Source organism: Eurosta solidaginis, chromosome 5, assembly GCF_040869045.1.
Source record: "Eurosta solidaginis isolate ZX-2024a chromosome 5, ASM4086904v1, whole genome shotgun sequence".
Lineage (NCBI taxonomy): Eukaryota > Metazoa > Arthropoda > Insecta > Diptera > Tephritidae > Eurosta > Eurosta solidaginis.
In genome coordinates, this window is record NC_090323.1 from 26,419,372 (window position 1) to 26,436,052 (window position 16,681).

General features: G+C 31.8%; 1 protein-coding gene across 1 annotated transcript in view; it reads left to right on the forward strand.

Annotated features, from left to right (window-relative positions):
- LOC137254050 (uncharacterized) overlaps positions 1-12,389 on the forward strand; it is a 151,175-nt gene extending 138,786 nt beyond the window's left edge. The window contains exon 3 of the mRNA XM_067791732.1: positions 367-12,389. Within this exon, the coding sequence (XP_067647833.1) occupies positions 367-2,801 (2,435 nt within the window). The 3' untranslated portion in view covers positions 2,802-12,389. The remainder of the gene's footprint in view (positions 1-366) is intronic.
- The last annotated feature ends 4,292 nt before the right edge of the window (positions 12,390-16,681 follow it).

Sequence of the window (16,681 nt, forward strand, 5' to 3'; positions counted from 1 at the left end):
CTAAGTGTACCTCTCTGCTATATTGTGGGGTAGCAATCATCGCATTTCAGCCATTTTAGCAACTTCAACGTCAATCTTATATCCGTCTTACAAGCTAGGTCTTTGCAGGTCAAATATTTCCGAAATCCATTTACCCAGCTTTGAGATCACACAAAAATTGCTCGTGCCTTTTTGCGTCCAAAATCAAAAGAGGGCCGCTTGAGTGATAAAAGTGCACGAAGACATATTGCCATTGCCTTGGAACTCAATAATTAGATGGATGTTTTGCCTCCCAGCAAATGTCGGCTTAATCGCTTGCTTCAGTTCTTATGTTTAGAAATTTGTTGTTATAAATTCACCACAATTTTATTTTTTCTTTCTTTTCAGTTACCTTCGATGATGATTGCAGTAATGTGGAATGTCCCCCAGAACCAAGCTTTTGTCCAGCAGATAGCGTCGAACGTAAATCAGATGCAGTTTTTGATGTGCTTTATAGTCCTGATGAGTTTGTGCAACCACAAGACTTTTTCGATGATGTCGGAGGCCTCGCTGAAGGGGATGATGAACAAAATGAAGAAGTTCCTTTCCAACCGAGCATGCTGACAACCGCAGCTAGTACGAAAACGCCCACAGCCTCAACAACAACAGCAAATGAGCCAACAAATCGATTGCTTTACAATTTAGTGGATAGTTCTGCAGATTCTCATAGAGAGGCAGAAAACAAGCGCATGAAACGTGAGCAGAATTTCGCCGAAAAAGTTTACGAAGATGCAGACGAGCAAGAAAGTATGTTAAGTAATTGCTGTAGCAGAATACCGGAGGAGCAATTACAGCTACGACGACGACGACGAATACGACGTCATTCTATATTAGAAGATTGCGAATGCAAACCTTGCGGAGCAGTGCCAGTATGTCCCAGCAATGAAGTAATTATTCAACTTCAGGAAGCAGCTGGTACACCAGGCAATTGCTGTCCGAGTTGGGCTTGTGCACCAAGGCGGGCATGTGATGATATTGATGCTCAGCCGTATTGGCGTGACGCGTGCACACGCTGTAGCTGTTATGGTACCAAAGGACCAGAGCTTTGTCACAATGAATGTCCCACACTGGAAGAGCAAGAAACTCAACTTATTTGTTTCAGCGCAGACACCCTAAAGCCAATGGAGCATGGTAGCGATTGGTACGAAAATGATTATTGTACAAATTGTCATTGCGAAAATGGTATGCGCGAGTGCGTGGAGAATTTGTGTAAGCCTGCAACTTGTAAAAGGCCGATTAAAGTTATCGGCCAGTGCTGTCCACAATGTCCGGAGAACGAAGATGAAAATGTATTGGTTTCTCGTGAGAACTCGACACACTCCAATGCGAATGGAGCGAGTTCAACTGAGCGGGTACCACGTATGAAGATGGCTGGCACAACTGCACCCACTCTACTTGAAAGCACCACAACAGAAAGCACGAGTAGAAAGTCCGCCAAAGTGTCTTCTACTGAGTTAACAAGTGAACTTGCGACAGCGATTAACTCAACTGCATCCGCGATACTAGGGAGCTCCGCGACAGCAAGTTCTGGTACGAAATCCCCCCAAGTTTCTTCTACTGAGTTAACAAGTGAACCTACGACACCGATTAACATAGCTTCATCCACATTACTTGCGACTTCTACAGCGGAAATCACGAGTACTTCAACAGTGCCTTCTACTGATTTAATAAATAAAGTCTCTATGGAATCAACCACAGATGAATCAAACCAGTCAACCAGCACTGAAACGACAAAAGAGTTCGTTAGCTTTTCAACTACAACTTCCGAACTATTTTCTAGTAGCACAGAGCTTACGAGCACTGCCAAATTTATTGATGACATCAGTTCTGAGGACTACTTTGGCCTTTCAGAATACAGCTCAACCAAAATTGGCACTACAACTACCGATAAGCTAGCAGAAGAGGTTAGCGAAAGCTCCTCACAGTCTTCACAAACAGTGACATCATCACCACAAAGTTCTAGTCAACCGGAACCCACGGAAACACTGACAAATGCAACACAAACATATGAACACGACTCCACATCTACAACTGCAAGCGCGAGCCCAGAAAGCAGTATGTACTCGTCTTCTGAGAGCTCCACAGAGGAGTCAACTTCTAGTACAGAGAGTTTCATAGATGGTAGTGCATTCTCAAGTAGTTCCACAGATGATACCACAGAAACGGTGAGCACTGCAGATATCAAAACTACATCCTCAACTGTGACTCCACTAGCACCCACGCCAGTCACTGGCAATTTTACAGCATATACAACTTCCACAAGCTCCCAAGGAAATGCCACTACACCTGCGGCTCAAACAGATTTCAGCACAAGCTCCACGCCAGTCTCGTCAACAACCATCTCCACCACATCTCTTATAACGGAATATGCAAGTACCACACAAACTCACGCTCCCTCAACGAGCTCGCCATATACCAGCTCTGTTAACCCGTCAACATCCACCACAAGTTCGCCATTCACCACAACCACACCAGCGCCGCCGACTACAACAGTTACCTATTGGTACACCTTCTCAACATCAGCGCCATCACCACCCATGCCACAACCCACCGTCTATCAACCAAGTGTACGCCAATTTTTTACACGACCTGAAGTGCGTTATATAGGCGCTGTTATTTTTGTTGCTCTCCTAGCTATTTGCGCTTTGGCGGTGTGGAAATTTTGTATGACTTCTCACACAAACACAAGACGGAAAATAAAAAATCGCTACAGAACAGTGCCCAGCTCAGAGGCGACCAGTTTGAGTCATAGTCCAACGACATCACATTCTTCTATGGCATAGTTGACGCACATTTTAAGCATGGTTTGAGTGCGAAAGTGTGTTAAGAGATTATTTAAGTGCGAGATGATACTTATGAGTCTCGGTAGAAGGCAAGGATTTTAAAAGTCCGGCAGTCATAAGCACGTAGTCAAGTTTTGTTAGAATTTTTGATTGAAGTAACATTTTCGTGCCCTCGAACACAATAATTCTAACAACCTAGGTACGGAATACGAATTTTTTGATTATTGTGCTTCTATAAAGAAATGTTTAGTAGGATTTTAAACTTTAACCCATAGATAGATAGATCAAGCGAGGACTTTGAAGTGCGAAACGAACCAAATTAAGTCCGACTTCAGTCAAAGCCGTTCGTATGCTGAGCCGAATACTTTCTAGGAAGCCTAAGCATTATGCGTGTTCCTTTGTTTGCCAGACAAATCTTGCTTATATTATTTTATTCCACCTAGACAAAATGTGGCTTCTTTTTATATCCCAAAAAATATTGTATATGAGCGTAGGATTTCATCTTTTTCCAAGTGTTAGTAAATAGCTTATAGTGGCCTTAGAACGAAACACTTTCCTACGGCAAATAGCACACAGACTCGGTCTAGTCAAAAGTAGTCAAAGACAAGGGGTCCAAGAAATAGTAACAGTACTCTTTTGCAGCCTTGGACAGCCAAAAAATACCCTCTATAGGCAAATAGGTCCTATGTGGAAGCCGAAATGTAAAGCAAAGTTTTTTAGAAGCTTTCGAAGGATCAAAGAATAGGTGCATTTGCAGCAATCTTCCAAAGGCCAGAACAATAGGTATGTTCCCTTAATCGCTCAAAATATTTTGCTTCTGAGTCAAAGCATAAAATTTTATATAGACTTAAACAATAGATACGTTCTTTTGTTTTCCAGGAAAACTTCTGTGTGACCACAGTCACTTAACTTTTTAAAATATATTTAAATAGAGTGGCATAGAACGTAAATTTTTTTAGGGTCCATATCACACAGACTTTGCGTAATGTATGTTATTGTTAGACATAGGATCCAAGGAATTGGAACGATTCCCTTGGGTAACCTTGAGCGGCCAAAAGAACGCACTCTATTGAAAAATTTACCTGTTGTTTTTTGTCGAAGCCGAATCAAAACAAAACCCGACGTGTCAAGTAATTTTCTAAATGCAAATGCAATAGGTGTGTTCTTTTCTATTTCCAAAATTCTTTGGGCATGCGTACATTTCTCTAAGACCCAAGAGGCGTGTTCTTTTGTTCGCACAAAGAACACTTCTTTCAATTTTTTTTTTCTTAAAAGCTGTAAAAGTTTTTACCTGGAGTGGTAAAGCTAGCTTGAGCTTCATTTGGGTCTATGAGCAACAAATCACTCTACCTAGAAATGAGTCATAAAATAAGTCCCAAATGAATTTTCTAAGCATTTTGGAGAGCTCCTTTTGTAAGTGAAGTTGAGTCGCTAACTATTAACTACTCATTTTTTGGAACCTTTACCTCAGATACAGCTCTTAATGGAGCTCAAAATGAGAAACAAGGAGGGGTACTTAAATGACTCCAATTCTGTTGAATTTGGCGCTGTCTATGATTCTTTCTAAAGGGATTTAATACGTTTGCTGTAGTCACTCTACCGAGGCGAACGACTCCTATTTTTGTGAATTGGAAGTGATTTATAACTCCCTAAATGGATTTTAGAGGTTTATTGGGGTCATATTTCTCGGCTTCATTTGCAGTCCATATAACCAAAATTAAAAAAAAAAAAAATTAGACACCTATTTTTGGAGATTTTCTCTCATGTATAACTCTTTAAAGTGCTACGCATTAAAAGTAGTCATAACAATGACTCCCAAATTACTCTTTTCCCAATGAATGTGAAGCGTTTTATTACATTTCTTAAATTTATTTTGGAAGCTTTTTGAGACTTTTTTATGCTTTTCACAGAACTATATGCGCCTTTTTTGAACTCATTTAGATAACTATACGGAGTCATATTGTGAAGTTTAAATTTGGAGTACGTTTTGCGAATAAAAGTTTCTGCGAGTAATTTATGAAAGAACCCATGATACAAAAAATGGCGTTAGTTCCATTTAGTGTGACGTTAGCCACTTGACTTTTGCGGGACAATGACAATTTCAAGCAGATTGAAAAATGTTACGAATTTGTCTAATTTTGATGGATTTCATATTAACGAATACGACTAAATTACGTTCATAGTTATTTTAAATAAAAATGAAAAAAAACGAGCCCCATGCCTTGGACATATTTTAATACGAAATATCAGCCTAGAAAACAAGGTTTTTAATAAGTTTTTCGAGCTCCCGAAAATTGTTTTGGTGGGAGAAACATGGATCGAAGTATGCAAAGTAAGAGAATATAGCCCATACGTTTGCTCAGAACATTTTGACAAAACATACACGTTTGTCAATTGCTTGTTCAAAGGAGGTCCTTATAAACCGACACCGCAATTTCTTGATAAATTGGCTACAGGTCAACATTTTTTATTTTTTTATTTATTCTATAATTCAAGCGCTGCGCTTTAGGAGGGAATTGTTAAACCATTTTTTAGGGAGAACATTACCCTGTAGCTCTGCAGGTTAGCCAATAGTTATGAGTGTTTTTGCCCGTTGTACCAGGGGTCACATTGGGGCATCCCCGCCTATACACATTCTGTGCCCTTTTAGCATTGACATAGAAGTGCAGACTTTGGAGGTACACTTTTTCTCAACATGCCTTGAGAAATATTCACTGTAGGGGCATGACAATAGGGCCATGCTAGAACAACAGGATTTTTCGTTTAAATATATGAGTCATTAACCAATGTATGAGTCATTATACACTATTTTTCAATAAAATTACATGTTTTACTGTATTCTCAATCGATATGTATGCACATAAAACGTGCTAAAGCATATTATTATTGTCTCAGATAACCATTGCGTTTTCATCCTAAAAGAAATTTCCATCCCAAAAAACCAGAATTTCGCCTTAAACAGTAACGGTATTGCAACGCTTCTGGCAAAACAACAAACATTATAAAACTTCAAAAATCCCCAAATACGTCAAAAAATTTTGAGAGGAACTACCGTCTTTTTTGTATCATGGAAAGAACCTATGAGTTTGACTGTGCATATTTATTTAACAAAAGGAATATTACTTTCAAAGTTAAAAAAAAAGTTCTAAAAAGCTTTAATTTCAAAAATTCCACCGTCATCGCCTATCATTTGAATTCCTTTGTGACTTGCGTACTCGACTTAAGAGGACGTACGAATTTGTTACTCGGGCATACTGTCAGCATTAAAAATAAAACATTTTGAACTAAATCAAACAAAAGTATAATTCTCATTTAAAAAAATTTTTTTTATTTATTTTATTTAATATTTAAATATACTTATTTATACATTATATTTGTATGAACAAGTTTGTAGTTATTGATGAAGAAAATATCATACACGAAATGCGCAATATAAATTTTTGATAAGGTAAATAATAATAAATTTTGTAGGCGTTTACGCTTAGCACTTGCCATTAGGAAACACACACACATAAAAGCACACACATTGCACAATATCCATATTTTTTCTATTTACGCTCGTTATTTGCGTAAATGACAATTGTGGAGCAATATTTTTATTGGCAATTAAAAACGCATTAAAAATCGATGTTAATTTATTTATTGCATATTTCATATTGATATGAGTTGATTGATATTTTTATTGCATTCAATTTATTAATTTTTTTTTTTTTCATTTTTTATTTTTTTTTTTGTGCCTGACGCATTGCACAACAACGCCTACATTAAAAATTATTGCACATATCTTTTATGCAAATATATTTAAAGAATTTTTATAAATTTAATTAATTTTGATTTAATCCATACATTAAGTGGGTGTTTGTTTTTATCTTATGTATAAATTAAGTATAATTAAACGAAATGTGATAGGACAATGTTCCAGAAATGGTTAGGTTTTAAGCTGAAAAAGTTATGTTTGTATGCGCGTTTAAGAATCAGAACAAAGTAAGTACTAAATTTTGTACAAAATTGTAAATTTTTTCTGGAAAAGTTTTCGATATTTTTTTGAAGCGGTTTCTTATAAAACAATTTTTTAATATTTTTTATTTTTCTTTTAGAAAATTTTTCAGATATTATTTTTGGAACCTAATAATTTCTTTTTATATTTAATTTTTGAACATTTATTTTTGTTTTTTAATTTAATTGTATATATTTCGAAAGTTTAAGATTTTAGTTAGCGTTTGGAGAGAAGAAATATAATCGTTTAGTAGTGACAAAAAAATTATTATTTTAGTAAGAGCTTTTAAACTTTAAAATTTTTAACTTTAAGAGTTTTGTGCACATTTAAAAAAAAATTGGAATTAATAAAATTAAAAATTTTAAAAATGCGCTCCTTTCATTTTATAATTACTGAAAAACAAGGTTAAATTCTTTAGGTTTAATTTTTAAATTTCTTTCAAAACTCATTTTTTTTTTAATTTTCATAGTTAGGCATAAGTGCACTTAATTTATTTTTCAATTACTACAAACTATTTACACTAGCATTAGGTTAGGTTAGGTCCAAGTGGCTGCCCTCCACATCGGAGCGGCACACTTAGGCCTTTATAGGCCCATTGTGAAACCACACGGATTTGTTCCTACTCTCGTAATCAAACCACTCCGTTGAGTTTGTGAAGCTAACTAAGCGTCGTATATTGACCTCAGCTATATCAGTCAGATCTACGATAAACATATTGCCCATAAAACGTTGCCTTCTTCTACCGAGCGCTGGACATTCACAGAGTAGATGCCTAACGGTTTCAGGCTCTTCTTCGTTGCTGCAGCTTCTACAATAATCATTAAATGGAGCCCAATCCTTTCCGCATGCGGTCCAATACAAACATGACCAGTAATTAAGGAAAAATCCCTCTTAAGGAGGGTTAGAAGCTCTCGCGATCTCTACTCATTCCATTTCGGCCATGTGAGATTTGCCGTGTGGCATCTATCATAATGCATCCACCTGGCTCCCGGTTCCATCAGTAGAGTCTCCTTTATCTTGAGCTTGCAGGTGGAGAGCGGCATGCCCAACCTCTTCCAGTATGGCGAAAGTGGAAGGGAGGTACCCTTTCTTGCTAGCTCATCCGCCATCTCATTACCTGGTATGTCCTTATGTCCCGGAACCCATACCAGATGCAGAGTCCTGTATGGCCGCAAGCTCGTCCTGAAATACGCAACAGTGATCCCGAAGGCGAAACGATCTTTGTATGCCCAATCGTTCCGAATAGACACCCCCTCCGACCCTGTTATCCAGTTTAGATCCATCTGTGTAGATCTGAATGCTGTTAGAGGGCCAATCAGGGTCATTCACCCACTGTTCCCTCCCAGGGATACACTAGCATTAATTTTTAAACTTTTAAAATAAGTTTTTTCACGATCACTACAAAATTTTAAAAAGTTTTCTGTCAAAATTTTTTTTATCTTGAATGCGTCATTTTTAATTTTATATTAATTAAAAAGTACTGAGTAAACCCATTTACAACTTTTTGTATCCAATTTTTCATTGGATTTCAGTTTTAACTTATTTACTATCCAATTAATTTTTACATTTTTTATTTATAATATTTTTTTAATATCTTTAACATATTTTTTTTTTAACTCAAAACTTAAGAAAACTATTTTTTCAGTTTCAATTTATGAAAAAGGTAATTAGTTTCTTAACACATTTTTTTTTTTTTAATTTGAAAATTTATGTTTTAAATTCGTTCTAGTTTGATATGAAAGTCTATTTTTCATTTTGTTTAACCTTTTCTGGAACAAATTTGAAACAAATTATTTTTTAATATTTTCGATATTATAACTTTTTAAAATAAAAAATTTGTTTAACAAAGGTCTGCATTTTTTAAATTTTTTAAAATCAAAAGAGATTTTTTTGTTTCCAGCTCATTTTTGAGACGTTTTCTGTGCTAGATTGTTTGTTTTTGATAGTTGAAAAATTTTTTTACTTTTCATATTTTTATTATCAAAAAGCTCCAATTTTTTTTAAATATTTGTTTCATATTTGTTAATATTTTCGATATTATAACTTTTTAAAATAAAAAATTTTTTAATCAAAGGTCTTAATTTTTTAAAATAATAAGAGATTTTTTTGTTTCCAGCTCATTTTTGAGACGTTTTCTATGCTAGATTGGTGGTTTTTGATACTTGAAAAATTTATATACTTTCCATATTTTTAGTATCAAAAAATTCAAATTTTTTTCTAAACATAATTTTTTTTGTTTTTATACGGTTTTAAAATTCCCAAGTAAAATTTTAAAGCTCTTGAATAGAATTTTGTTAATTTACGGAAGGAGTTTACAAAATTTTGTTCAAGAATTTTTGAAAATATTTCTTAAGAATCTGAAAATCTCTTTAAACATTTTAAATTTTTTAAAGTTCAGCAGCATTAATTTTTTTTTAATTTTTAAAAATTCAGAATTTAACACCGATTAATCATAATTGTTTACCAATTAATATTATGGAATAGTCTATTTGTACGAAAATGTTTATTCAGAGTAAGACTAAAATGAAAAGAAAGCAGCAAAAAAATGAGAAAATACTCGAAAAGAAAACCCAAAATTTGTTTACTTAATTTTTCGCACGAATAGAGACAGCCTAAATTTTTTTCTTTTAGCGAATTGGGAAACAATTTAAAAAAATTAAAAATTATGGAACAATTTAAAAAAAAATTTCTTTAAAAAATTTAATGCTTTCATTCCAATTTGTTTTCCAAATTTTTCAAAACAAAATTGTTTGACTTTTTTACTTCTACTATATCGAAAAATAATTTTACATTATAATTTTTTCTTCAAATATTTAAATTTTATTTTTTTTTTCAAACCTGTAATATTTTGTTTCGGAAACCATAAAATTGTATTTAATAAGCTCATACTCAAAACAAAAATTTCAATTTTCTCAAAATCTGTTTCAAAATTATTTTTTTGTCCTAATTTTCTTAAAAAAAATAAATTTTAATTTTTAGTTTGAAATATAATTTTTTTATAATTCCAATCAATTTTTCAAATTTATTTATTTCAAATATTTAAAACGTAATTGTTGGTTTTTAAAATTTAAAATCTCCGATTTTTTTAATTTTTTAGTAAATTAAAAAACTTTTTTCAAATTTTAGATTAATTTTTTGTTGCGATAACTGTAAATAAAAATATTTAAAAAAGTATATATGATTTTCCAGCAACTAGCTTTCACTATTAGCAAAACATCAAGGAAAACATTTTTCAAATCTTTTTTTATTAAAAAAAATGTTTCATGAAAAAACTCAAATTTATTCTAAAAATAAAAAACAATTATATGCCTTTTCACTGAATGTGCTTTCACCATAAGCAATAACACTAAAAAATATATATGTTTTTCGTTAAGTTAAACGAAAAAAGATTTTTATATGAAAAAACTTTATTTTTTAGCTACAGCTTATGCCGTTTTGACTTTCAGAAGCTTCAGCCTAAGTTCCTGTAAATCTTTAATGCTTTTATTTACTAAAATTGACGAAATTAATAATAATTTTTTTTTTTTTTTCATATAAAGCTAAAATTGTTTGCTTTTTCTTTTACTTTATGCCAGAAAAGTATGCGTCTTATAAAAAATCTCCCACAAAATAAAAATCTACACAAAAACAATTCACTGCATTTATCCAAAAAAAAATTTAAATGTGCACAGTGCCAAACTAGCAGAAAAGTTTCGTTATGTTTGTGCGATTAAGGCATAAGAAAAAAATTGTTTAATCAAAATCAAGCACAAAAACAAAATATTTTTAAAAATTTAGAAATTACACACGAATTCACTTACACAAAAAATTTTAGCAAAAATGCGCTTTAGTTTAAAAAAGTTAGTTTAGGCTAAAGTGAAATGCTTTAACGAAAACAAAAAATGTATAAAAAATACTTCAACGAATACGAAAAAACACAAATTTTAAGAAAACTATTTATGTATTGTAATTGGTACCTACTCTAAATAATTCACCAAATTGTATGTATACGCACTCAGATAAATTATCGACTGTAGTTTTTTTTTTTTGTTTTAAGAAACATAGGTTTAAGCGTTCAAGATTCACATTTATTAATTAAGCTTTTACATTTAAAAGTAAAAACATAGAATTTAATTCATGTAAATAAGCAACGTCTTTTGAAATAATTTTCATCATAAATATTAAATTTATGAGTGAAAAATTAAAAAAAAAATATATCAAAATATGAAAACGGTTTATCTAAAACTTAGAAACGAAATTTGTTATTAAATTTTTTAGTTTTACACATTTTCTTTATTTTTTTAATTTTTAAGTATAATGTAATATAAAAATTTGTTCTTAAGAAATTTGTATTGTTATATATCGTCACCCGCTAGCCAGAAGCATGAATGTGGAATTTTGCCGAATTTGTGTTAGAGACCTCTTTGGATTACCCTTTAGATTATCTAGGTTCTACTTAAATCTAAAGCTTCCTACGTACATGGAAACCCCAATAATTTGCAATGCCATTTTCACGAATGTACAATTCAATCACACAAAGTTGAGCCAGAAAAATGAATATGGCACATTGTATGACACATTCGTTCATATGGCTAAACATTTTTTACAATTTTTGAAAAAAAAATAAGAACAGCACATATTCGTGTGTTCGATCGTTCGGATATACGTGCCTGGTATTCTTCAAAACAAATTATACCGATGAAGAATTTTTAATAGCTTATTATCTTGTTATACCAAAACAATATCATTCTTTTCATAAAAATCTTGAGGGCAATGCTTTTCCCGAACCCAACATTTCAGAAGATTCTGATTCTGATAAGAATAGGAACTAGTTCTATGTTTGCAATAATATCTTAAATAAAAACACATTAGAGTATATGAAATTGAATTGAATGTGTAACTTTTTTATTTACATACATACCTTCGATAAGTCCCAGCCGCGGATTTTCTCCCAAGTACTGTGATGCTCCGAATCCCAATCTGCTAACGGAATTTGCCCAGCAGGTCTTGAGGTTAAGGCCATACCATGACCAGTCGGGCCAATTCATATAGCTTATTCGGATTCAGCGCATCAAAATGCATAGAAAGCACGAGCAGATTAATCTGATCCGACTACTTTTAATTTTTTTGTATAGATGTGTTAACAAAAAATATATCAGTTTTTTAAATTTTTGTTGTGCCAGAAAAATGAATATGCTAAATCTCGGAGGATAGAAGAGATGCGAGCAGAACAATTATCTCAGTTAAAAGAGCATAGTGTGAGTATAGTATATAAGTACATTTTTACACTAGAAACTAATTGCTCTAATTTTGAGAGAGGAATAAACTTTGAAACTCGATTTCCCCACATTTTCATTTTGGCACATTCATGCTTCTGGCAAGCGGGCGACGATATGTTGTATGTTTGTATATGTAGGTCATATAATTTTCTCATATTTTCCATATTCTCTACATTTTTTCGTACTCTCATTTATTTATGTTTAGTAAATTTAATTAATTAAAGAAATTTTATTCTGTATATAAATATATATAAAAATAAAAATTAATTTAGAATTATTTAAATAAATAAAAACGAACATTTTAGCAAGAATTATAAAAACATTTAAAAATAATATTTTTAATTTTTCAATACGGAAAGCATATTTATAATGGTAAGTGCAACATACATCTAAGAAAATGTAGTTACGACGATCTCTGTTGGTTTGTGGTCTTAATTGGTTGGTTGACGTAGCACCCGGCGAAGATGGTTGGTTAGTTACTGTGCTCTTCTTAAATCAATTGCATAATGTATCCTGTGTGTTTATTAAAACCACTTGCTTAGATCAATACACCTTCTGATGTCCTTTATGGAGCATTTTGACACCGCCACTAGGTCGGGCAGTAGAAACCTGCAAAGAATTCGAGCCACTAGTTCGAAAGAGCTGGGTACTCGCAGAAATTATAGACATATTCAGTAGAGACTCTGTTCTTCTCTGATTGTAGTCGGGTCATGTTAGCTGTTTCTGCAGGCATCCGTAGAGGTGTCTAACGATACAGCGGCCATTGCGAGCTCATCCGCTTTCTCATTGCCATGAATGCTCCCGCGACCGGGTACCCAAGTGAACTTGGTGGGCGCAAAGTTTGCTGTTTTGCGTAACACTCTCTTAGCTTGGATAACGTACGTGGAATATACTAGCTGAGTTTGTGAAGCATAAAGAGATTGCGAGTGTGTAGCGTGAGATGACGTCCTCCTTAGATACGCTGTTCTGAAGGCAAACCCTATGTTGCTTCTTTAAAGCTAACCACAATTATATAGCACCACTCACTAGTGTCGATCTTATGACTGCAACGTCTATCCACATCTTTTCGCTGTAAGACCCAGCTTCTTTTGACTATTATTTTGCACAAGTAGTAGGTAATGTAGGCCTTCCTTCTCGCGGAACCTTTTTTAACACTGTATTGACAGACGATGGGTGCCAAGAAGATGAAGGCTTACAAATCTTTGCCACCTTTTTTATGACAAAACAATATACTTTGAAGATACAACATTTCAGAGCTTAGACTACTTTAGTTTGGAGAAGTACCGCATATTCTTTTGACAGATTTAAGTTCCCCGAAGTTATAACACTGGCTACACCTATTAGGTAGTTATTTTGAAGCACTGGCCGCTCCCACAAAAGGTACTACAATGGCACAATGTCTTTTAAGGTTTTTAACATCACTTCGACCTCGCTTGGCTCCGAGAAGCGTATTGTTGTAATTTTCATCTTTTCATTTTTCACTTTAATATCTCTCTCTATCCCTATCCACCTCTCTTCAACACATTTTTTTTTTTTGACCTAATATTGTGTTCCCTTTTTCTAGTTTATTTATACTTCAGGACTTTTTACCGGCTATGGGTTAAAACTTCAGACTTTGAAAAGAAAAGATAAATTTTCACTTTCCAAACATTTTTTATGGCCACGTTTAAACATCGTCTGAAATTAAAGCTCTCCGAACATCAATCATTTTCCGGTTGAGTCATGAAAAAGTTCTAGAGCAATTAACAAGCGTTGGCCACCCTTTTCTATTTACACAGCAAACATCGAAGCCTTTGACATATTTCATTTTCAATTTTTGCTTTTCTCTGCCTTTTAAAATATTTCAAAAATTTAGATAAGAATTTGCCAAAATAGCTACAACAAAGCAATATTTTTTAATAACAATTTTACCGTAACAATTTTATAAGGACCGTACAATATGGCAACAGCAAAAAAGTCAGTACGCCGCTCTACCAAAAAGGTGAAAAAGAAGGAGTCATACGATACGGAACCAGGTGCACCATTGCGTACAATTGATTTTCAAGATTTACAAGATGATTTTCAGAGTTGGTGAGTGAGTGTTAGCCTAATAATAAGAGCTATTGGGAGAGCGCAAAAATTTCATAAATTATACGCAAGAATAGAGCTTTTCCAAAGCTTTTGGTGTAAAGCTTTTATAGCTTCTCATAGCCCTGATATTTGAAGTTTTGGACTACTAAATTCTAAAATTATTTGAGACTTTCTTCTCAAGACACGTTTGAGAAAAAATCATATCGTATGTGTTTCAAAAGTGACAAATCATTTCGCTTCATTAATTAAAGCTTTAAAATTTAAAAAGACAGGCGTAATGTGAACAATATGGATACATTAAGTCTATGTAAGGTTTTTATTGACCCACCCGTGGCCAAGCGTGTGAAATTCATGCTTAAAAAAACTAACAAATTGCAAAAGCTCTTGCCGTAATCCACAAGTTTGCAAATCCATAAAATTATAATTAGCTCAAATATCTAAATTGCTTAAGTACTGGAGTTCTGTTGGTTCATTGTTGATAATATGCAAACAAATGGATTTGTGACGCTAAGAAAGCCTAGCTTTTTTAAAAGCGGGAGTGTTTTGAAAGTTTCGGTGGCTTAACGGTACTTTAACTACTAATAAAAAACTTCAACCAGAAGGGCAGATGTTCAGTATAAAAATTGGTAGGGCACGTGATATAAAAATAACAATCAGGGTCACTCACCCACTGTTCCCTCTCAGGGATACACTAGCATTAATTTTTAAACTTTTAAAATAAGTTTTTTCACGATCACTACAAAAAGTTTTTCTGTCAAAATTGTTTTATCTTGACTGCGTTATTTTTAATTTTGTATTAATTAAAAAGTACTGAGTAAATCCATTTACAACTTTTTGTATCCAATTTTTCATTGGATTTCAGTTTTAACTTATTTACTATCCAATTAATTTTTACATTTTTTATTTAAAATATTTTTTAATTATCTTTAACATATTTTTTTTAACTCAAAACTTAAGAAAACTATTTTTTCAGTTTCAATTTATGAAAAAGGTAATTAGTTTCTTAACACATTTTTTTTTTTTAATTTGAAAATTTATGTTTTAAATTCGTTCTAGTTTGATATCAAAGTCTATTTTTCATTTTGTTTAACCTTTTTAATAAATAATAATAATTTTTAATATTTTCGATATTATAACTTTTTAAAATAAAAAATTTTGTTTAACAAAGGTCTTCATTTTTTTAATTTTTTAAAATCAATAGAGATTTTTTTGTTTCCAGCTCATTTTTGAGACGTTTTCTGTGCTAGATTATTTGTTTTTGATAGTTGAAAAATTTATTTACTTTTCATATTTTTATTATCAAAAAACTCCAATTTTTTTTAAATATTTGTTTCACATTTGTTAATATTTTCGATATTATAACTTTTTAAAATAAAAAATTTTTTAATCAGAGGTCTTAATTTTTTAAAACCATAAGAGATTTTTTTATTTCCAGCTCATTTTTGAGACGTTTTCTATGCTAGATTGGTGGTTTTTGATACTTGAAAAATTTATATACTTTCCATATTTTTAGATCAAAAAGTTCCAATTTTTTTCTAAACATAATTTTTTTTTTTAACGGTTTTAAAATTCCTAAGTAAAATTTTAAAGCTCTTGAATAAAATTTTGTTAATTTACGGAAGGAGTTTACAAAATTTTGTTCAAGAATTTTTGAAAATATTTCTTAAGAATCTAAAAATCTCTTTAAACATTTTAAATTTTTTAAAGTTCAGCAGCATTAATTATTTTTAATTTTTAAAAATTCAGAATTTAACACCGATTAATCATAATTGTTTACCAATTAATATTATGGAATAGTCTATTTGTACGAAAATGTTTATTCAGAGTAAGACTAAAATGAAAAGAAAGCAGCAAAAAAATGAGAAAATACTCGAAAAAAAAACCGAAAATTTGTTTACTTAATTTTTCGCACGAATAGAGACAGCCTAAATTTTTTTCTTTTAGCGAATTGGGAAACAATTTAAAAAAATTAAAAATTATGGAACAATTTAAAAAAAAATTTCTTTAAAAAATTTAATGCTTTCATTCCAATTTGTTTTCCAAATTTTTCAAAACAAAATTGTTTGACTTTTTTACTTCTATATATCGAAAAATAACTTTACATTATAATTTTTTCTTCAAATATTTAAATTTTATTTTTTTTTTTCAAACCTGTAATATTTCGTTTCGGAAACAATAAAATTGTATTTAATAAGCTCATACTCAAAACAAAAATTTCAATTTTCTCAAAATCTGTTTCAAAATTATTTTTTTGTCCTAATTTTCTTAAAAAAAATAAAATTTAATTTTTAGTTTGAAATATAATTTTTTTATAATTCCAATCAATTTTTCAAATTTATTTATTTCAAATATTTAAAACGTAATTGTTGGTTTTTAAAATTTAAAATCTCCGATTTTTTTAATTTTTTAGTAAATTAAAAAACTTTTTTCAAATATTAGATTAATTTTTTGTTGCGATAACTGTAAATAAAAATATTTAAAAAAGTATATATGATTTTCCACCAACTAACTTTCACTATTAGCCAAACATCAAGGAAAACATTTTTTAAATCTTT